Below are 23,505 nucleotides of genomic sequence, written 5' to 3'. Positions count from 1 at the left end.
CATGTCACATGTTCTCATCCTCTTCACAGATCTCCTCCCTCCTTTCCAAGGCAAACCCTGCATTTCTGCCTCTGCCTTTGATTATAATCCCTCCCCTATCTTTAGGACCCAGACTGAGCCATTAATCCCTATTTCTGTACACAGTAGTTTTAGAAGTCTTACTCCCATAAAGATGCTCAAGTCTGTCCTACCCCAACAAAACAGAACAGAAATCACACCACTGCCCTCCCCCCGCCATTCCAGCCATCTCACTGTTCATTCCCCACTTCCTCCAAACTGACGGCAGCCCTTCCTGGGGTTTTAGCGATCACTTGTATATGGATCCTTTCCCTATCTTTTCCTCTACTCCTGGTCTCTCTCCCTAGCCTCGCGTCCACATTTCTGATAGTTCCTTGCCATCCGCATGTGGAAACCCCACAGCACTAGCTTCGTCCCGGGCATGATCATCCCGGTCCTTCGATCATGCTCTTTCTACCCTCTATCCACTCAGCCACCAGCGTTTGCAGGTTCACACTCCCTGTCCTGTGGCTGCAACAGGGGCCCTTCTCACCAACTCCCTGGACTACTGAAACAGCCCAGTCAAGGCTCTTCCTGAAGCCAGTCTCTGCCTTCCAACAACCTGTGGTCATCTGCACCAGGCATTTCCTGAGGGGAAGATGTGGATCTGCTGTGCAGCATCTCCGCTCTGATAAGAGTCCTACGCCATGGTAGTCTGGGCTCTGACAACCTGCCCTTTTCTTCCCAGATTGATTTCCTACATCACCACCAACTTTGTACTAGAAATATTTCATCTGTACCAACCCACTCACTGGGGCCTGGCCGTGGCTCTATCTTCCTTGCTTGACATTCACCTTCACTGTCTCCTCAGCCTGTAGCACTCCCTTGCTCTCACAAAGTCTGAAATGCTATTCAAGACCCAACTGAAATGCCACCTCCTCCTTATTCCTGAAGTGACAACTAACCACTCCAGCATCTTACTTGCAGGATATCTTGTACCTGATCTGTCAAAAACTACATGTACTTGTTTCTTCCACTTCTATTCCTTCCAGGCAAGGCCCATACTTTAATTACTTGTCTGTTCCCTCTGCATCTTGGCACAGGTCCCTATATCTCAAAAGTTTTAATTAGACCCCAATCCCAGAGACAATTATGCTGACCTTTCTCTTCTGGCTCTGACCCATAACCTACATTTTTTTTTTCAACCCAAGCAATGCTAGGAAGTAGAAAAATTCATAGGTTCAGCAGAGGACTTTGAACCTTTTTGCTGTGCCTTGTTCTAAAGTGATCAGCAGGAACTGAGTTTTACTAATAGGAGAGAAGCAACACAGTTTCTTCTCTCTCTCTCCCATCTCTTCTGAATCCTTCTCATGAAATTAAAATACCAGAGGAGACAGCTGATCATTTCCACAGGCAGAAATGCAACTTCCTCCTTGCTAGAAGAAGAAAAAATAGTTACTCCTAAACAAGATCGCTTTCTTATATGGAATAGTAATCTCAAAATAGGAATGTTGTTTAAGCACCAATTACAAAATAAAGAGGAAACGTGAGCTGCTTCTCTGCTCTGGTGTATATTTTGTAGCTGCAGGGTGGTATACAGAAATCTCTTGGACACAAGGGGAAAGGAAGGAAGCATGTCCACGGGGCACCTCCGAGACACCAAATTTCACCCTTTTTGAATTCCCTTTGTGCCCAGATGAAGAGATGAAATGACAAATATAACAATTTCTCAATAACCAAAATGTCACTCGCCATGCTGCTTAATAATTTTTAAAGCAAATATTATAATCTATGTTCCATCTCAGCGGCAGAACACCTAGTTACTCAGTTGATTTCCCTTATCCTATCACGTTATTTGTATTCCCTCGCTCAGGTCTGTGCCAAATGAGTGCCTGTAGACACTCCCTCTTGTGGCCACAGCCCCTACTCAGCTGCTGCAGCCCCTCCCTGCTGCGGTCCTGGGTGATGGCCTGCTGACCATCTGCCTCCCCTGCTAGAAATCCAGGAAGGCGAGGGCTTGAGCTTTATGCTCAGCGCTGAGCAAAGTGCCCAGCAGAGACAAGGCTCTAGATCATGTCTCACTGAATGCTTTCCAAAGCAGATTTACTCTGGAATCAGCAACATCAACCCTCTCAAAATCTCTTGCCTCTTTCAGTTATTTTATATGTTCCTGGGTACCATGACTAAAACCAAGAAACTGCTAACAGGGGTTTTGGGTATGGTGTTTTTCCAATGTTTGGGAGGGACTAAGAGGTGGCTTTACTTGAGAAAATTCCTTTCAGATTTGAGGATTAAACACTTGGTCCAAGAAGACAAGGACCTGGCTGTTGGCTGAACCCTGGAACAAAGCACAAAGCTCCCACGGCTCTCTTCCCGTCTCCCTCCACCCGCAGGGAGGGAAGTGGGTAATCTGGAGGAGAAGAGGAAAAAGAGGAAGTGGGCCAGAGAAGAGAAGTCTGATGGCCACTTTTCCTCCAGTGCTAAGCTAACTCGGTGTCACAGCTTTTCCAAAGATTGAAATATGAAGTTTTTCTGTCCTAATTTCTTAAGACACAAAGGAAACAAGTAGATAGAAAAATAAATAATATTTAAATGTTACAATCATATTAAAGATATATGCTGGGAGTTAATTATTATTTCAATTTTTCACCGTGATTTCCCAAATTTTAAGGTTCCCAAGGAACAGTTTTTGCAGAAGAGTCTTGGGGAAAAGTCCAACTACTATGCCAGGCACTGAAGAGTAAATGAAAACACTTTTTAAGCAACTGGCCTGGGAAGCCTAAATGAGAAGCCTTTCCTTCCAACGTGTCCTTTCTCAGCACTGTCTTTACATGTTCACATGGGAATTACTTCAGAAATGTCATTAACAATATAATGACACCTATAACCCCCAACCCAAGATTTTGACTAATTTACACCTACAAGATGACTTCAGTGATACATGAAATAATTCACAGAGCACACAGACTGGTATTTAGTATGCGACCCTGCTGACTGTTAGTTCAAAAAAAGAACTTACTTGGGTGCTGATATGAGAGGGGCACAGCAGCTGCAGCAGCGTCCACATGAGACATATCCCCGGCAGGAGAAAGCCCGCCCATTTCCAACTGCCTTGGCACGTTCCCTGCAGCTGCATGAGGCACAATTGTCCCATGAGTCCTTAATAATAACACCAAGACAAAGAAGGGCAGTGCAGTATGGGGGCAACTGACTGGAGCACGGGAACTGAAGCCAAAGTAACTGGGTGCGCCCTTTCCTAACAGGATTCTATGAAGTTCCCAACATAACCACTTGGCAACGTATTTGCTTGTCAGAGTGTTCTCGTAGTTGAAAGAATTAACTTTGTTTACAAAATTAGATTCGTTACCCAACAGGAAAATCAACCCAGTGACAGTGAAGAATTCAATTGGCTTGCTGATCATCATTTGAATTCTATTAAAATATCAATGATTTAACACAAAGACTTTAACAAATATTCACAAAATTTACCAAGCCCTCTCATTTAACTGTTCAAAATAGTAACACTTTCAGATTTGAAGATGAAGTTTACAAGGCTAACCAATAGCTTATATGCAAATATAAAGATTTCTCAAGCTGGAAAGAACCTTAGAGATGATAGGCTCTACATGCTTATTTTACACTTACAAAGTGGCTACAAAGTAAGACAGTCTAAGGCAGGGCCATAGCCAGGACACCAGTTTCTGGACTCTTAATATTCTTTTATCTCTATTCTTCTACTAAAAATGAAGTTTTCTAAATCTGAGGCAATCAACTGAATCAGTATATTTAAAAAATAACATCCTTAGGCCGGGCGCAGTGGCTCATGCCTGTTATCCCACCACTTTGGGAGGCCGATGCAGGCGGATCACTTGAGGTCAGGAGCTCAAGACCAGCCTGGCCAATATGGTAAAACCCCATCTCTACTAAAAATACAAAAAAACTAGCTGGGTGTGATGGCATGCGCCTGTGGTCAGTCCCAGCTACTCGGGAGGCTGAGGCAGATGAATCGCTTGGACCTGGGAGGAGGAGGGAGATTGCAGTCAGCCAAGATCGGACTACTGTACTCCAGCCTGGGCAATAGAGAGAGACTCCATCTCAAAAAAATAAAAATAAACATTCTTGTATTCCATCAAAGGAAAAAATAAAAATCACTTATTTAAAATCTGGTAAGTTAACAGTTCATTTATAAGCTTAGCTCAAACTCTGAAATTATTAGTCATACTGAAATTTTTAAAAAGTAAACACACACATGAAAATCATCATGGTAGAAAAATGAGGTGATACATCTGTACTTGTGGTTGTATCACAAAATAATAATGACCCAATTTGTAACTGCTTTTCTTTTTAAACCAATGGATACGTTTCACCAAAATTAAGCTTTCTAGATTTTCAACATATAAAAACTGGTATTTATATTTGAACTTACATTCAAAAGATGATTCAAACTCCTCATTATCCTTAAAAGCTAGCTTGTCCACATCTGAAAATTCACTTTTGTCTTGAAGTTCAGTTTGTCTTCGATAAAGACTAGATTGGAAGGATAAAACTCGTGAAGTTTCAATAATGGAAAACCAAAGAGTACAAGGTGACAAAAAGCCTTTTGTGACTCAAGAAAAGGCTCTACAAAATTCCCTTTCTCTTTGTCTTGTAAATAGCTCCACCTCACCACCACCACTAGGCACTGTTCTCAGCAATTAATACCTGTTTAATCAGTTACTCCTTGTAACTATTTCATGCTGTGAAGTAGGTACTACAGTTGTTAATAAAGAATAATGTTGTACTCTGAATGCTATTCCTAGGAAATAACCATAAAACATTTCTGAAAAAAAATTCTGCACACTATCAGCATGAACCAGCTGAAGATGCAATACCACAACCTTGAGTGAGCAAAGCGCCCTAACTCAGCATATGTGTGTGTCTTATCCTTCCTTTTGGCTTATCACAAAAAAAAAAAAAAAAGCTTTAGGACTATGACAGGCCCATGTGGCAGAGAACTACATTAACATGCAGATGCCCGGGATCGAGCCTGGAGCTAAGGAGTCAGTTCTCTCTGCTGTGGGGCCCAGGTATGGGTAGGAGTCTGCTCATGACTCAAATCATAGCCTGGCTGACCCAGTGGCCTAGTTTCTAAAAACATCCACTCCTTCCTGTTTCAACAATCATACACCAGAGCCCGCTACCACGTTTGAATTTATTTCAATGATATGCAGGTCAGAACCTTATCTGTTTATATTTCAATGCCAAAATATTTTAAAAATGACTTTTTAATGATGTGTAAAATTGTTCCAACTTTAGAAATAACCTCCATTTGTTTGCTTTCAGATTTTGTACATTTGTTTTTTATCTTAATAAACCAAATCTATTCACAGAACTAGGAAGATGCTTATTAATACCAGATTGCATGGTCCATATATCAAGTTTAGCAAATAAGCATTATCCACTTATTTGCTAAAAGCAATCTTTTTCCCTCCAGGTAATTTAGATGATTCTCAAAGATGACATATCATTTTGCAATCTGATTGCAAATTCTATACTGCCACATGATCTATAATAATTATCTCAAAAAAAAAATTCCCAGTAAAACAAGTGAAGGCTGACAGAGCAAGTAACATTATTCAGCTGAAGCTAATCAATCAGAACATTATACTTACCCCACTTTCTGCTCCGGAGGGCTGGAGACAGGAGGGATGGAGAGGCTGTGCCTAGACTCAGTGGGTGATGGTAGGGGCATTCTGTCAGGACAAGGACTGGGGGAAGCAATGTGTGATCTGCCCAGACCTAAGGTGCAGAAAGAACCAAGGCAAGAATATTACCAATTGCACGGAGAAGATACCAACGTGGTTTCTAAAGAGCTCTATTAGTTTGAAAATAAACTGTTATCCTCACAAATAGCCAATTATGATGCATAAGATCCACAAAACTAATGATTCAAGCACCTAAATTAAATTGCAGCGGCAATAATAAAATGCAGGAAACCAACAGGCAGCAAAGGCAAGGCAACTATCACTCTCTAAACAGCTCTGTGTGCCAAACACTAGACCTTGCCACTCTGGCCCGCTGACCCTCACGGCAACCCTGTGTCGTGGGCAGGGTGGCTACCCAACTCCAGAGCACCCCGCAACCCTTTGTGCGGGTGGCTTACCTTCCAGATACATTTCACTTTCGAGGCTTCTTTTTGCTTTTGGAAGGGGTGTGGAGGAGAGGCGTCTGGAGGAAGTGCCCCCGTGGAGCCTCGAGGCTGCACTGCCTGTCAGTGCTTCCACGACGTCATTCCTTTCTTCAAGTGTGCCCACTCGAGGCTGCTCAGAGACAACTCTGTCCTCTCCAAAAATATGTCTTTCCGGGGAACTGGAAGTAATGTTTTTGAAGGCTTCCAGCAAGTGCAGAGATGGTGGGCTCTTTGCTGCTAGTGGGCTTTTGGCAGAGTTTTTAATGACTCTCCGATGGTAACTTCTGAAAGCCTTTTCCAAGCGCTCAGCCTCTTGCTGAAGCTCTTTGACCCTTGCCTTAGTATTGGCTACAAACTCAAGGTCAGAATCAGGGGAACTACCCTCCACCCATGCAGTTGGATCATTTGTGATCCTTGATGCAACCATACGTGCTAGAACGTTTTCCTGTTTAAAAGGATTGTTCAAGAAATCCCCACTTATCTCACCATTGCAAGGCACCACATTGCCATTTATTAATCCATTGACAGAACGATCGATCACAGACTGCTTTGGATTGCAGTACACTTCATTCTCTAGAGCTGCAGGGTACAAAAAGCCAATTTCAGAAGTGAGTGGACAAGGCAGAGAAGAAAATATACTTGAGAATATTATTTTTTTGAAAAATGGAAAAGAGTAATAAGGACAAACTTGCGCTATACAGTTTCTGAAGCCATGGTAATGATAACCACTAACATTTACTGAGAGCTTACTGTACCAGCTACAGCTTCGTATGTCTTTTGTAACACGATATAATTTCAGAATCCATTATGCACAATTTTGAAAGCCACAAGGCTCTGAGAACTGAAAATTTATTCATAATTTATTTGGTGGCAAAGCCCAACCAGACTTGAATTCATTTGGTTGAAAAGTTTCACCTGAGCTGATGTAAACCCATTTATAATCTTTATTTATCCCAGCATGAATATTCATACAGTTGACTGCAAAATAATTAATGTGCTTTACTATAGGATGCTGTTCAGAACTCCCAGGGCTATTGTAAAATCCACAGCATATGGCCCGAGCTTCATATAAGGAAGTGAGGACCTGCATTCACAACAACACTGTGGTCAAGAAACTCTCACTGCTCCCATTTTACAGATGGGGGACTAAAGCTTACTGAGGCTGGGTCACACGGTTAGCAGGTCTAAAAGCTACTGAGCTTTCCTAATGCAAAGCCAGTGCACCTGCCCCTCTCTCCTGCAATGCCTCCCCGTGATGCTACAAGAAAGAAGCTTGCCCTCGGCAATACATGCATGCGAAAGAGTTCTATCCTCATTCAACTATTTTTTATTGATAGGAGACTGCTATGATTTCAGCTGTGAGAAGTTTCACAAACAGAACTGAAAGAAAATGAGGAACAGAAAAAAGCAGAAACGAGTAGAGATAAAAATAAAACAAGTGCTGGTAGAGGAGAGCAAGGAGCTGATGAGGAAACAATGCAGGTGGGAACAAGGAAGGCTCAGACCCAGTTGAACTGGTAACACATACGTACTTTCTTTGAACTTGAAAGCAACTGAAGAATAAAGTATCTGAACTTTAATATCCTTCTTACGAAGTAGGAAGGGGCAGAGATGCATCCACAGTGAAGACACAATAATAAAATGATACCAATAACCATTTCCTGAGTGTCTTTTATGTCCCAGGCACTGGACTGAAACCCATTTCATCTTTTTCACCATGGCTCAGTAGGTATTATTATCCCCATTACAAATGAGGAGATTGAGGCCCAAGGAAGTTAAAGTAACATGCCCAAGGTCAAACAACTTCAAAACGGGTCCAAAAGAAGAACAGTTCTCTGATTCTGAAGGCAATATTCTTTTTGCTAAACCACCTGCTTGTCCTGTATATTTATATATCTATCAAGGAATCCGTAAAACTACTGAATTGGTGTTAACATTGGGGTAACAAATAAAAAATGAAATCCTAGAATGAATGTGGGGACTTCTATGTTACCACCACGCCTTTCCTATTGGGGCATGAGACTCTCCCAAGCCATGAGGCACCTATGAAGCAAAATACTTTTGCTGATGATCCAGACGGTATTACCAAAATGGATAGGGAGTTTTACTTCTAGGATGACACATATTTCTATGGCTTTTCCCCTAAAACAATAATTAATATTCAATAAATTATGATCATTACATTTTCACAGACACCAGAAGCTTTATACATACAAAAATATTTATGGGTTAAAATGTCTCTAACCTGTCTGAGTTTGCTTCAGTTGCAATTTTAAATCGGCAACCTGAGTAGTTAAACTCTTTACAGAAGCTTTGTAACCTAGAATCTGGGCCTTCAGCTGTGCAGAATGCTCAATCTGAAAAGATTCAGAATAGGAAAAGAAATCAATGTAAAACAAATCACAGCTTGCTTCAAAAGGAAAAGTTCTCTTATCATGTTTGTACTCTTTTTGTTCTGCCAATTCCAAGAAGCTTTATGACAGTAAACAACAGGGTCCCTATTAAAAAAAACACAAGCAGAACACACAAACAAGTTCTTCACCATCTTTTTCAGTCATATCAAAGAACTCTAGGGCATGCAGGCAGAAATCAGAAGACAGTGAATGTTTGTAATACTTATCAGGGTGAGAATCGAGAGATAACAGTGGGCACCATCAGGCACTCAGAAAATTTTATGTTTAGGTGAGTTTGCTTTCTTCTCTATTTTATTACTATTACGAATATAAAGTCACGTTATCACTGCAGAATTTTCTCAGATGAGAAAGGATACCTTTAGCATATTTGGGGGAGTAATGTTTGATGTTAAAATAAATCTGATTTACACTAGTGTGACTTGTGCCAAGTTTACATAACTATGAAGTGTACTGGTATCACACTAGAACTGAAGAAGAGCAATACTCACTTCGTCTTGCAGTTGTTTGTGCAGAGCTTGCCTGCGGCTTTCGAACTCCTCATGCTCAACCACTATAGCCTTTTCGGCTTTCCGTAGTTCTTTCTGAAAGACTGCAAGTTCAGGAGCCGGCTGAGCTAGGCCTAAGAAGGTAAAAAAAAAAAAAAAATCCTAGTCATTACCAACCTTAAGTTTTCTTATTTAACTTAACAAAAACAGTTAAAGGGGTTTTAAAGTGTTCTTTGCTTTGTACTGACTCAATAAATATGATAATAATTCTATTAAATGAGCTCAGAGCAATCCTGACTCTCAAATTTCACAACAAAAGAATTTAGCGCATGTTAATGCAAACTTTATTACCCTTGGAGTCCTACTCCAAGTAAAAGAACTCTTTCAAATTCTCAAATTAACCTGAAAGCCTGTTTCTCTCCTCTACTGTGCACAGAAGGAGCTCTCTATCTGGTCTACCTGTTGATGACAGCCCTGGGATCCAATATGATCTGGGCATCTGACAGCAGCAGTTGGGATCCAGGCAGAAGGCAGATGGCTCTCACAGTCAAGGTCATCTAAGAACCCTTTAATAAAGGTTGACTTATTCAGGTTATGCACAAAGGATGGTGGAGTTCCCTGGGTGGGCTAGTAACAGGGCCATACTGTTAGCGCTCCTTGGGCCTGGGGAATCAGAGGAGGGAGAAATTCTCAGCACTGGAGACAGGGAGGTGGTGCAGAGCACTTGGAAGAGGTAATCGCAGGCACTATGGCCTCACTTGGCCATGAGGCACAGTGGCCAGCCTAGGGCCACTGTATGTAGAGGCTGGTGTCCCCACTGGCCAAACCCAATCAGCAGTCAGAGGGCAAGGGAAGCTTTGATACCACCTAGAGGCAGGTTTGCAGAGTTTAATCCAAGAATCTTAATTTTATAAATCTTCCCAATGTAAGCCCCCTACCTTATACAAGTACAAAGCATAGTTTTATAATACTGACCTAATGCGAATTACTAAAACATGCAAGTCAGAAAAGAAAAATACATACGGTTTAGGAGACGCAAGTTTTCATTTCTACTCTCTTCCAGTTGTTGTTTAAGTAATTTATTTTGTGCCAGAAGCTCCAGTTTCTCTTCTTTTAGTAGTGAATAATCACTCATCTCTTTAACCTTTTCATTCAGCATATGGTTTTGTTTTGTTATTGCCAAAGACTGGGCTTTGACAGACTCTAATTCAAGCTAAAATTCAAAAAGGAAAATTTACATTTGAATAATGACTTTACAGTACTGCAAAAGTAAAAGCTGGCAGGCTCCTTTAAGCATGGTGTCACAATTTAATTAAGGTCACTAGACAGAAGTCTGATTCTCTACAATAAGACTCTAACTACAATAACGAAAATTATCTTCTGCCCTACAGTTGGGGCAGAACTTTTATAGGCCCCATCCCATGAAGCAAGTCCTTCTAAGATTATCATCCCATTTTCCAGAGGCAACCAAGAACCCAACAATAATCACACATCATAGCAATATATATTTTTTAAATATAAAAGGTAAGATAAAAATGGCTGAGCATGGTGGCTCACACCCGTAATCGCAGCACTTTGGGAGGCTGAGGCAAGAGGATTGCTTGAGCTCAGGAGTTCGAGACCACCCTGGGCAACATGGTGAAACCCCATCTCTACTAAAAATACAACAATTAGCTGGGTGTGGTGGCACATGGCTGAAACCCCAGCTACTCGAGAGCTGAGACATGAGAATCACTTGAACCCGGGAGGTGGAGGTTGGTTGCAGTGAGCCAAGATCATCACACCACTGCACTCCAGCCTGGGCGAAAGAACAAGACTCTGTCTCAAAAAAAAAAAAAAAAAGGAAAGAAAGGAAAAAAGATTCTGTAAAATGTTGTGAAGTGCTTCCCTTTTCTTAGTATATCTCATATTTGAGTAAAAAGCCTACAAAGTTCTCACATAAGTCACAGTTGCTAAAATAAATTTTATATACAAAATATGTTGTAAGTACCTAAAGTTCCAGCTTCATCCTTCAGACAGCAAGCACATGAATGAACAGAAAAGTAAAGAAGCAATGATATGTGAAAAATGTACCTCATTTTGTTTTAATCTGTAAGATAACAATGTAATGACAGGAATTTTGTTTACCTGCTGCTGATGGAAGGAGACAACCGGCTGATGTAGAAACTAATAGTAATGGCCACCTGCTATGAACTAGGCACATAAGTTAGCTTGCTGAATTCCCTCAACAACCCTATAATGTGGAAAACATCCTAGTTTACAGCTCAGGAACCTGCAGTCACAGAACTTACCTAGCGACACACAAGCAGTTAGAGACACAGACAGGATGTGGGCAGGACTCCAGGACCCAAAGCTCTATCTACACTTTCCTATATGACACTGACTGAAATTAAGAACTATTGAATTAACTTCAGCCAACACCTTCTTAGCCATATAAATGGCAGTCCAAACATCTCAAGAGGATGACTTAGGATAAATTATGTATGACTAAAATTTCATATATTGCTTAAAATCTATTTCAAAAACCAACATGCTTAACAATTACCTCAAGTTCTTTCACACGATTTACAGATTGATTGAGTTCCTCCTTTTTTGAATTAATAGCTATGAGCTCCTCTTGCAAATGAACAGCTTTTTCTGAAAAAAGAGCCCACCAATTAAACACCACAATGTTTTCCTAGTGAATACAAAAGCCATTTAATATTTATGGCCAGTATGTCAGACCTAATGACCACTATTTCACAATCCAAATAGCAGATGTAGCGGGCAAGTAAGAAATAAACCCTGTTACCCAACAGGTGATGTGAAGCTGTAACTGTCATATATGTGGTGAAATTCCACTTGCTATACATGCTAACCAGAGTTATACCATCTGCTCAAAGCACAGGGCCCTAATACCCACAGCTCTTAACTTCCTTGAAGACAAAGATCTGTCTGTTACTATATTGTAGTTACTATTTTGTAGTTTTCACTTCATCTAACACAAGTCTATGTAGATATATCATCAAACCATAATTTGTTACATACGTAATGGTATTAATGCATAAAAGAAGTATTAGTCTCCACAAGATAGTAAAAGGGGCTGGGCACAGTGGCTCACGCCTGTAATCCCAGCACTTTGGGAGGCCAAGGCAGGCGGACCACCTGAGGTCAGGAGTTCGAGACCAGCCTGGCCAACATGGTGAAACTCTCTCTCTACAAAAATTAGCCAGGCATGGTGGCGCACACCTGTAGTCCCAGCTACTTGGGAGGCTGAGGCACAAGAATCACTTGAACCCAGGAGGCAGAGGTTGCAGTGAGCTGAGATTGTGCCACTGTACTCCAGCCTGGGCAACAGAGCAAGACTCTGTCTCTTAAAAAAAAAAAAAAAAAAAAGACAGTAGCCATACATCGGGTATCTGGTCAACATCAACTATCTAACCCTGGTTTCCTCCCAAGAATCTACTTGAAATTTCCACCAAAACTTCAACTTCTTGTTACAGCAATTTCCTAGAAATACATTGAAATGGGTCGGGCGTGGTGGCTCACGCCTGTAATCCCAGCACTTTGGGAGGCCGAGGCGGGCGGATCACGAGGTCAGGAGATCGAGACCATCCTGGCTAACACGCTGAGACCCCGCCTCTACTAAAAATACAAAAAATTAGCCGGGCGTGTTGGTGGGTGCCTGTAGTCTCAGCTACTGGGGAGGTTGAGGCGGAAGAATGGCGTGAACCTGGGAGGTGGAGCTTGTAGTGAGCCGAGATCGCACCACTGCACTCCAGCCTAGGTGACAGAGCGAGACTCCGTCTCAAAAAAAAAAAAAAAAATACACTGAAATGTAAAACATCTGAAGATTGAAAAATTATTCACTTCCATAGTCTCAGGCCAATGTACACAAGAGTTCAGAAGGTTATACATCAAGTAAAAATATTATAAAGCATAAAAATATATTAGAAGCAAAAGAAATAAGAAACTAGGTCACAGAGGACAGAGAAGTTAAAGTTTTCCGTAAGTGAAAAATAAAGTCTCTCATGGTTAGGAGTAATACGTACTTGACAGCAATAAGTTGCTGCTACGTTCCTGACAATTGCAGATTTATCAAAATATATGAAATAAAGTTGGATAAAATATCCATGATAAATCACTGGCCTTTGTGAATATACAAACTATTAAACATGAAGGTTCCTCAAAAGGCAGTGAAGACCATGATTTTTTTTTTTAATTTATAAAATTAAAATTACAAAAAATGTGTAATTTTGTATGAACAATGAAGTGTAAGCTGTATTTTTTAGAATACAGAAAAGACCCAACTTGGGAAGCTAATAACCTACAGCAGAACTGAAAAATACAGCTTATTTTCCCCCCAAACATCACCTTTATTCTTCCTTTCATCTTCAATCAGTCGATTAGTTCTAATGATGTAGTCATCCTTCAGTTCAAGTTGATACCTGAGAATCAGAATGACTAAATATGAGCTCCTCAGTCATTTTCCTGGAAAGACTGTTATCAGTGCAGGAGCTTATCTATGGCACAGGAGCACCTGAGGGCGCTAAACATGACAACGTGTAAACTTCAAAGTCCTCAATACTAAAGCCAGGGATATGACCCCTGAACATAAAATGCCCAGTAAAACCCTTCCTTGATCCTATAAACTGGGTCCCAAAACTCAATCACACAAAATGAAGCGTCGTGTTATCATAAGGTTACTTACTGAAAGCAATCACTTTTCAGTTGGTCTCAACTGACACAAAGAGCAAAGGGGTAAATTAAATTTACACAGCACACAACAGACTCAATCCCAAATGATAATCAGACAGTCACTTCCAATCCACCTGTACCATCTGCCCACCCCCAACCAAGGTAAGAACTTTTGTGCTCAGGGACTAAGCGCAGTCCTGAGAGCCAACTGCCAAGAGCATTATATCCGGATTAGCAATACCAAAAGGCACATTTTCACAGTTTCACTTCCCTTTCCCAGCTGTTACCAGCTGCCCTTTTGGTTCCAAAAGGAAATAGAAGCACTCCTGTGGCGAAAAGCCTCCAAACTCCAACACCTGCCAAAGTCATATGAGGATTCCCAAAGCCAGGCAGACACCATGCAGCCTGTGGAAGCTGTCACAATGACACCAAATAGTTCACTAGCTCCGTAACTATGTAAAATTAACACACATGCTTTAATTCATTTATTCCTAAAAATTCAGCAACTACAGACACTTCCATTTTAGCTATTTTAGTATAGAAACTGACATAGAAGACGTGGGTACAATACATCATTTCAAAATCAATAGATAAAAAAGCTGCCATATTTTTTAAAAATAGGATTTGTTTAAAGGATTACCTCAAGAAGCCTTTGCAATACTATGTAATGGAATATCGATGACAAATTATGAGGAAGGCAATAAAAGAGGCCAAATAAGAAATGCCCAGAGCACCTGAGTTGAATCATTTCCTCGTGACACATTTACAACAAATATTAACTGAGCACTTTTTATGTGCCAGATGCTTTCCCACACACTGAAGAGAAATGTTACCACATGGGCATAATGTCATAGCACTGAGATATTATTCACTGATACACAAAACTCAGACTACAGAAAAGCCAAAGTTACCATAGTTGTCCATATTTTCCTTTCCCTATATCACTTTTTGCCTCACATAGTTAATTTTAGCTCTTTTGATTCTGGCTTTGCTGAATCTTGAAGGAATACAAGGCACATGTTCACTGACAAATACTATGACCACTAGTATAATTTATATATTGTCAGATAACCCCATCCTTGTGACTGTATGAGTGAGGTAGAGGAAAAGATAACTAAAAGTGGTTATAATTCCAATTTTACAGCTTATCAACTATGCAAGCTAAGCAAGTCACAAGGTGTCCTGAAAATTAAAGCAAATCACAGCCCACAATAAATGTTAGAGAAGCCATAAGAAGTGCAGAGGATGTGCTTCTCTGTATTTTTTTATTGTTGTTAATTTTTGAGATGGATTCTCACTGTCAAGCAGGCTAGTAGAGTGCAGTAGCACAACTTCAGTTCACTGCAACGTCTGCCTCCCGGGTTCAAGTGATTCTCCTGCCTCAGCCTCCCCAGTAGCTGGGATTACAAGTGCCCATCACCACACCCAGCTAATTTTTGTATTTTTAGTAGAGATGGGGTTTCACCATGTTGGCTAGGCTGGTCTTGCACTCCTGACCTCAGGTGATCCGCCCACCTCAGCCTCCCAGAGTGCTGGGATTATAGGCATGAGCCACCACACCCGGCCCTTATCTTTTAAAAACTATCCTAACTCAAATGCAGGAAAGGATTGACTGTATCGATAAAACTATGTTTTTTTTTTCAAACACTAAAGTTTGCTTAAGTTACAGACTACTTTGTCAGTTTTTGTTATGTTTCTACCAACTTAATTTAAACATATTAGTTATTTAAAAATGCTAAACAATTACTTTAGAAGTTCATTCTTGAGCTTTCGGTCATAGGTCTCCTCAAAACTCTTTATATTCTGCTCCCGTCTCCTAAGTGCCTCAGTTATGCTTTTATGTTTTTCTTCCTGGAGCTTCTGGTTCCTGAAATTAGCAAAAATATAAAAAGTAAATAAACTACCATAGCTGAGCTAACAAATTTAGGAAAAAATCACATGTGTCTAGTTCCACAGACTAAAACTGCTACATGACATCACTACTGGGAAGTAGAAGGAAAGAGCCAGAAGTCCTCAGTGTATTTTATGAACTGACCTAGTTACAGCATATCGAAACTAGCAGAACTGACTGTGCTTTGGGCTGAGGGGAGTGGGAGAGTCTCAAGAGGGAAGTGGTTTCTCACTGAAAATAAACACTCAAACAATGGTTATAGGTGATAAATAGCCAAAATCAATCCTGGGATGAAATAATGATATTATTAGTTACAAAGTAACAAGTAAGTGTACTTATGTGCTTAAATCTTTTATAATGCTGTTTCTAACTGTGGGATTTAATTAATTAGTCCATACATATTCAAGGTACAATATTTGTTTTTGTCATTTAATAACCAATCAGCTTTAGCCAAGTGTGGTGGCCCGCACCTATAATCCCAGCTTTTCAGAAGGCTGACGCAGGAGGATCGCTTGAGCCCAAGTGTTTGAGACCAGCCTGGGCAATACAGAGAGACACTGTGTCTTAAAAACAAAACAAAACAAACAAAAAACCCTATTGATTGAATATTGAAAAAAGTACCAAAAGAGAGGGCAAAAAAGATAGATGGATCAATCAGGGCTTCCAAATACTGAAGAATAGAATGGTCTTCACAGTGAGACTTTAAATCAACCATAGCACCAACTCCTTAGCCAGGGAGGTAGGTTCACGGGTGGTGAGATCCAGCCATCCTGAGAAGTGCTACAAAATGCTGACTAGTCTAAGAACAGGTAAAGGCTCTAGGTATTAGCTCCCTCTGCTGGTAATCTGGAAAGCCATGGAGAGGTAAACTACATTTACTTAGTTTATATGCTGAGAAGGAGGGAACAAGAGTAGAGAAAATGGAGGTAAAGGAATGATGAACTCTCTCCGCCCCAATTTTGTGCCTATTTTCTCTCTCTTGATCAATTTACCTTTTCATTATTGCCAAAAAGAGAGTAAGGTAGACATAGAGTTGAAATCAAACAAATCAAGCCTATAGAAGTGAGAAAAAAACATTAATGGAGACAAATTCTTTAATGAACTAAGATTCCTGGAGTATCTATGGGTGTCAATAGCAGATTCCCAAAGGAAGAGAAGGCTTATTGCACAAACTATAGACAGGTGAACTTGCCATCAATCCCAGGTAAGATCTGAAGGATGAAACATTTGTAAGCACTTAGAAAAAATGAGTAACAAAGAAATGGTTTCACCAAGTACAAGTCAAGTTGGACCACCATACTTCCTTTTCCGAGCACACAGCTGGTAAAAGCTGCAGGCCTGGATATATGGAATTCAGTTACTATACATACACACACGGAACTATCAGACCTGAGGGACTGAATGTAACTGCAAAACAATACGATCTGTTCCAGTATTAACAGCTTCTCCAAATAATCTGTCTGGTCTTACTGTAGCCTGATGATAGCATCTCATTCGTCTTTTCATCTTAATGTTTAATATTTCAAAAACAAAACCCTAGTGTTTGTTCCTCTTAATTTGTACCTTCTAGGTGATATCCCCTTTACAAATAAGAACTCTACTTGGCAATGAACATTAGAATATTTAGACATATATTTAGTAATTCTTTTTAATCTCATCATTCTGAATATCCAAAATGAACATGCATTACTTACAATTCAAAAGCTTCAACTCTTTGCTTCAGCTCTGCTTCTCTTCCTCTTAGCAAATCCATATCTTTTAGTAAAAGTTGCCTTTGAGCATAAATTTCTTTTGTTTCAATCTGTATAGAAAAGCATTAATTTTTAGCAAGCAAGCTAATGAAAACAAAACAGATTTGAATGAATATACTGCTTCCTACATTCCAAAAAGCAAAGTACAGACATTTAGGATAACAATTTCACCTTCAAGAGATTCCGACTCAAGGTATGCTTTTTGCGTATTCTAGTTGCATAAAAATTTACTCCCCCAATGACTGTTAAACTACCATTACCCTACAGTCCTAACATGCCATGTGAAATTTATGCTATTTAGTTCTTTAACATCTCTCAGTCCCTTATCTAAAAAAAATTTTTTTTTTTTTTTTTTTTTTGAGACAGGGTCTCACTCTGTCACGCAGGCTGGAGTGCAGTGGGGTGATCTTGGCTCACTGCAACCTCCACCTCCCAAGCTCAAGGGGTCCTCCCACCCCAGCCTACCGAGTAGCTGCAGGCACTACGGGCACACGCCACCGAGTCCGGCTGATTTTTTGTATTTTTGTAGAGATGGGGTTTTGCCATGCTGCCCAGGCTGGTGTTGAACTTCTGGACTCAAGCGATATGCCTGCCTTGGCTTCCCAAGGTGCTGGGACTACAAGCATGAGCCACCACACCTGGCGCCCTTACCTAAATTTTGGCAAGTTCCCCAGGAAGAAAAATTAAGCAAAATGTACATTCAGCAGTAAAACTCCAAAAGAATTGAATCCCCATGGTTTTTAGTGGTGGTGTCGTCTGAATGTTTCAGTTCACGGGTCATTCTGATTCAGAGTTAGCAAGCTCATATGAACTCCTAAAAGAATGGGCCATCCTTCCATTTGTGTGTTCACAGAGAAAGAATTTACTAACTACCTATGACATGTCAAGCAGCATACTGGGAACTGGATATAAAAAGGTAGACAGATATAGTCCTCATCTCTAAAGACCTCACAATTTAATCAGGGAGTGAGAAACAATCACACTAAGATGTGATGATTTTGTAACTGAAGTACATAAAGACTGATGCAGGAATGAGGCCTAAATGGGTCGCTCAGTGGGAGTCAGGGACGGCATCACCCAGGTGACATCCAAGCTGGGTCTTGAAAGACACTATGGTTTTTATCAGGGAGAGAAGGGGATGGACAGTCCAGGTGAGGGAATAAAGATATGGTGCTTCTTATGAGGATGATAATCTTCTTCAAAGCCTTCAGATGATCAGATAAATAAACAGGGATCTAATCAGTCACCTATCTTGAAGGTTGAAGTTATTAGTCTAAACACAATCCAATCATCTCAAAGATATGTGCTTCTGACATTCATTTTTATAGCTGAAGCAAACCCAATTCCCGGAAATGCTATACAAAATTTTAGAGGGGGTGCCCTTAGCATTAAACAACTAGGTCTTATTGAGAAGCCCCAAGCAAGAGTGGACACTAGGGGGAAGCATTCCTACTTTCAACATCTGACAGCAGTAGTTCTGGATGTATGTTGGAAATAGTGCTGTAAATCTAGTTTGGTCTAAGACACGCCCTTGGGAAAGGAATATGATTTAAAGGAGTAGATCCAATCCTGCTTGCCAACATGGACTCCCTCTCACTCCTCACCCTCTCTGTCTCCTGTCCAGTTACTTTCTGGGGTGACAAGATCAAATGGTCACATGGATGACCCTTGTGGTGACTCCTTTACCCCAGGGACCTTCACCCTTGCTCATTTCCATGGCTCTCTCCAATGGCAGCATACTGCATTTGGTTTCTAGTCTCCACCTGAAACCTCATCCTGCAATTCTGTAATCTTGGACCATCCTCATTCTTCCACCTACCAGTCTATCCAGATCGAGTCCTTGATCACTGAGACTGCCACTCAACCCTCCCTTTCCCCCTAGGTTAGCAGCCACCTGCCCTCTCCTCTGCTTCGCTTCACTACCCAAGAGAGCCCCAGAATCTTCGATTAAGTAGGCTGCCTTTCTCTAGTCAAATAAGGCTCTGAAAAGCTCCACTTCCCAAGCATCTCCATCTTTCCACCCTCACTGAAAGGGACAGAGAGATACTTACAAATCCTCCCCAGAACTAGAACAGAAAACTCACTTACAAGCACCTGGTTTGATCTCTCTCAATTCCAGGCTCCCCCAACCACAGCTGAGCCCTCAATACAGGTGATCAGTCCTCTCTGCATTAAAGGGCTGTTCTTCCCTTACCCACAGGAACTACTCTGCAACTCCAATCTGCTCCTAAAACCCAAGATCTAACCCTCTAATCTGCCTGAGGAGATGGAGCTTATTTAGGGTGTGTTTCTCATAATCCCAACTTGATTGTTCACCTCCACAGTTCTCGCCTTTCCATCAGTCTCAGAGGAAGCAAATTTGTGTATCCTTTTCAAGGACCATCCTTCTATTTGCACTCTTGGCCCCAGTCCCTATTGCTCTTCTGGGGCCTTGTTCCATCAACTGTACCATCCTGTTCCTGGATCTTGAGCCAACCTACTAATAGCTGCAGGAAATAGCCACCCATAAAATATTTGTAAATACCACCTCTTGGTGCTTGTGAATTCTTTCAAGGGTACTCTTTTCCCGAAGAACGAGAGCTTCAGATTTTGCTTGACAAGCTTTTTCAAAATCATTCTGGAACATGGTTAACTCCTTTTCATACTTTTTTTTTGCTTCCATTTTAATTTTTGCTATCTCGGTATCTTTAAAAAACTTCAACTGCAAATTGATCACAAAAAATTAAAAATACCAACTATTATACTATAAAAACAGGAACAAGTTCTCTCTCTACATCTAGGTTTAACATTAATGCTCTGTCCAAATATATTTATTTCATGTTAGTTTTATCTCATTCACTGTATTTGTAGGATTCACTCAAAAGGCATAAACAAATGTCATCAGAAATAAAAAAAAAATTTGCACAACAGTACAGTATCCCATTCGTTATTAAAAGTTCTAGATATTTTCCCATATACCTATGGTTAAGACTTTAGAAGACAAACAAAAACATCACTCTTGTTTACAGTAACAAGACAAAGCTTACCTTTTGACACATTTCTGCCCGAAGTTGCTCTTCTATTTCTCTCTTATACTCATTTAGCTTTATTTCTAAAGACTCGAACTTGATACGCTGAGGGTAAGCATCTGCAAACTGATCATCAATAAGCTGAAGCTTCTCAGCTATTAAAAAATAACACATCAAATTAGGACATAGAAACATCGTCAGGTGCGTAAGACGCCAGACCTCTGGTTCAAAAGTAAAGAGGATACTTACGGGAAAGTGTAGGGATTATCTGCAACTTACTTTGAAATACAAAAAAAGGAAGGTGGATGAATGGACGGACAGATAAAAATGATGAAGCAAGTATAACACAAGTGTAATAGTGACATCTAGGTGGTGGGTATACAAGTGTTCACTAAAATTGTTTCAACTTTTCTGTATGTTTGAAAATGTTCATCATGAAATGTTAGAGGAAAAAGAAAGCCAAGAGTGCAGTTTAAGTCAGAAAATACTGGAGTCTCTTCCTACTCTCTAAGTGCTAAGGCAGAGAGCTCTTTATTGGACTCTGGTTAAAGCTGACTTACATATTCAAAACAATAACTTTAAAAGAATCAAAGATCACGTATATCAACCCCTCCCCTTTACAGATAAAGAACAAATGCTGATATAGCTTAATAAGTGACTACATGACAGCATAACCAGGATTAAAGTGAGGTCTACTGACTCTTCCCTTAGTCCATGGCCCTCAAACCAACTATGGATCACAATCAACCACATAGCAAAGTGCAAATCTGAACCCAGAGTACAATCTCAACCGTGTATAACGCCCAAAAAGTATGCACAGAGCGGAAAAAGGCTGGCAGAAGTAGATTAAAACATCGATAGTGTTTATCTCTGGTAGGGATGACTTTAGACATGTTTTTCCATCTACTTTTCTGTATTTTCCAGATGCTGTCCAATACAGGACTCTCCAGCCACATGGGGCCATTGACACTTCAAATGTGACCAGACTCAACTGAGATGTGCTTTAAATGTAAAAAACACATGAGATTTCAAAGACAGTGCAAAAAATAAATGTGAAATATCTTAGTATTTTTTATATTGAATATATGCTGAAATAATATTTTGCATGTATTGGGTTAAATATATTATTAAAACAAATTTCACCCGTTTCTTTTTACTTTTTTCAACGTGGCTACTAGAAAATTTAAAATTATGTATGTGGCTCACACCACTGAACAGCACTGCTTGATAATTAGCAAGTAATATGTTTCTAATTGAATTAAAAATACACTTAATTAAAGGCATAGTCATATAATACATTTTATGAATTATGAACTTATCTTCTTGCAAGTTACTATTTAAGAGTAAGGAAGGGCCAAGAAATCCATTAAGCATATCGTTTTAAACAGCTGTTTCCCATCTCTACTGAGCACGAAACTGACAGACAGGATGGTACTGCAGACCAGCTGGATAGTACAAAAAGCTCCAGATCATGGATGGGAGAACTTGGACTCCACTATTAGTTCTGATGCAGACTGAGTGTTTCCAAGTTGCTCTTCCTCTGAGGACCTCGGTTTCCTCAACTATAAAATGAAGTGATAAGTCACTGACTTCTCTAGTACTTTGCAAAGCAAGTAGTTTATAATCTTCTAACTGGGTGGCTGTAAAGTTAGACAAGACACGAGGAAGAACTTCCCAGTTAAGAGAAGTCAAACTCAACAAACAAGGAAGAATATGGGCCTTTGAATCCCTGCATGATTTGGCCAGTGTAGCCCTGGCATTCATGAGGCTAGGGAATGACACTGGAGTGCACTTCCTGGTCCCCCAAGATGATTCCAGAAATGAATTCCCTTGTTGCCTGCCGGCTGCATCCCTCCAGTTCAAGGAGCAATCACACAATATGGTAAATCAGATAATTTCCTTCATTCAAAATGAAAACAGCAGAACTGAAATTAAGAAAGAAGGCTATAATTACCCAGAGAATCTCTGTTAAATGTCGAACTTGTCTGAGTTTCCATATTACAACTCTCTTTAGCTTGATGATATTCTGCCAATTCTTTTAAAAAATGCATAAGAAAACCTAAAAAACATATGCATACAGATTTGTTTCAGAACTTTCAACCACTGCTCAGTCACTGTTTTTACAATCTTAGTTTTAGGACATTATCATTTTTTACATTGTATATCTTTCCTTTTTTTTTTAGAGACAAAAGTCTTGCTCTGTCACCCAGGCTGGAGTGCAGTGGTGTAATCATGGCTCACTGCGGCCTCGACCTCCTGGGCTCAAGCAATCCTCCTACTTCAGTCTCCCAACTAGCTGGGACTAGAGGCGCACACCACCACCCACCACGCCCAGCTAATTTTACTTTTTGTATAAACAGGGTCTTGCTATGTTGCCCAGGCTAGTCTCAAACTCATGGCCTCAAGCAATCCTCCTGCCTGGGCCTCCCAAAGTGCTGGGATCACAAGCATGAGCCACTGTGCCCAGTCATATCTTTTAATAAATCTGAGAAAAGGCCTTCCCAAGCATGATACAGAACCTGGAAGGAATAAGGAGAAATATTTATCAATCTAACTACATAAAAACTGAAAACTTACATATGGCATAAAATAAAAAAAAACACACTGGGAAAAATAGTTGCAATAATATGGAGGCATAACCAAGACTAAAGTGATGACATTTTCATTACATCAAAGAACTCTTACAAATCAGTTTTAAAAAAAAAAATCAGAAAAATGGGGAAAAACATGGACAGTTTGCAGAAAAAACTACATTGTCAAAGATGAACACAATTTTTAGATGCTGAATAAACATGAACAAAATCATAAATGCAAATTAATACAACAGAGAAACCATTATTTTCCCTGTAACACTCCTAAGATTAAAACTTGTATAATGCTAAGTGTTGGCAAAGGAGTGGATATATAGCTATACTCATTCACTTGGAAGAGAAATTTGTCAGTGCTTATATATATTCGAAATGCATGTGCCCTTTAATCTAGTCATTCCACTTCTATGAATTTACACAGGTATAGTTTCACAAGGGCACAAAGAGTGCACACTGCACATTGGTTACCTGTAATGGCAAAAAGCAAACAATAAAACAACCAAATCTCCATCAATAGGGGGTTAA

At 40.2% G+C, this 23,505-nt stretch overlaps 1 protein-coding gene across 5 annotated transcripts in view; it reads right to left on the bottom strand.

Moving 5' to 3' along the window:
* Positions 1-23,505, bottom strand: part of OFD1 (OFD1 centriole and centriolar satellite protein) — a 34,612-nt gene that overhangs the window by 2,359 nt on the left and 8,748 nt on the right. For 3 of the 5 annotated variants that reach the window (XM_004063815.4, XM_063703288.1, XM_055376007.2), the window contains 14 exons: positions 22,347-22,451; positions 20,411-20,547; positions 19,912-20,085; positions 17,328-17,434; positions 15,490-15,609; positions 13,419-13,492; positions 11,611-11,702; positions 10,089-10,278; positions 9,069-9,199; positions 8,412-8,523; positions 6,140-6,745; positions 5,649-5,775; positions 4,424-4,524; positions 3,017-3,127 (listed from right to left, as the gene is read on the bottom strand). In XM_004063815.4, the coding sequence (XP_004063863.2) occupies positions 3,017-3,127; positions 4,424-4,524; positions 5,649-5,775; positions 6,140-6,745; positions 8,412-8,523; positions 9,069-9,199; positions 10,089-10,278; positions 11,611-11,702; positions 13,419-13,492; positions 15,490-15,609; positions 17,328-17,434; positions 19,912-20,085; positions 20,411-20,547; positions 22,347-22,451 (2,187 nt within the window). The remainder of the gene's footprint in view (positions 1-3,016; positions 3,128-4,423; positions 4,525-5,648; positions 5,776-6,139; positions 6,746-8,411; positions 8,524-9,068; positions 9,200-10,088; positions 10,279-11,610; positions 11,703-13,418; positions 13,493-15,489; positions 15,610-17,327; positions 17,435-19,911; positions 20,086-20,410; positions 20,548-22,346; positions 22,452-23,505) is intronic. The other 2 variants (XM_019019447.4, XM_019019446.4) reach the window with 2 other exon arrangements.

This window comes from Gorilla gorilla, chromosome X (genome assembly GCF_029281585.2).
Source record: "Gorilla gorilla gorilla isolate KB3781 chromosome X, NHGRI_mGorGor1-v2.1_pri, whole genome shotgun sequence".
Taxonomy (NCBI): domain Eukaryota; kingdom Metazoa; phylum Chordata; class Mammalia; order Primates; family Hominidae; genus Gorilla; species Gorilla gorilla.
This window is presented reverse-complemented; position numbering and strand designations above follow the sequence as displayed.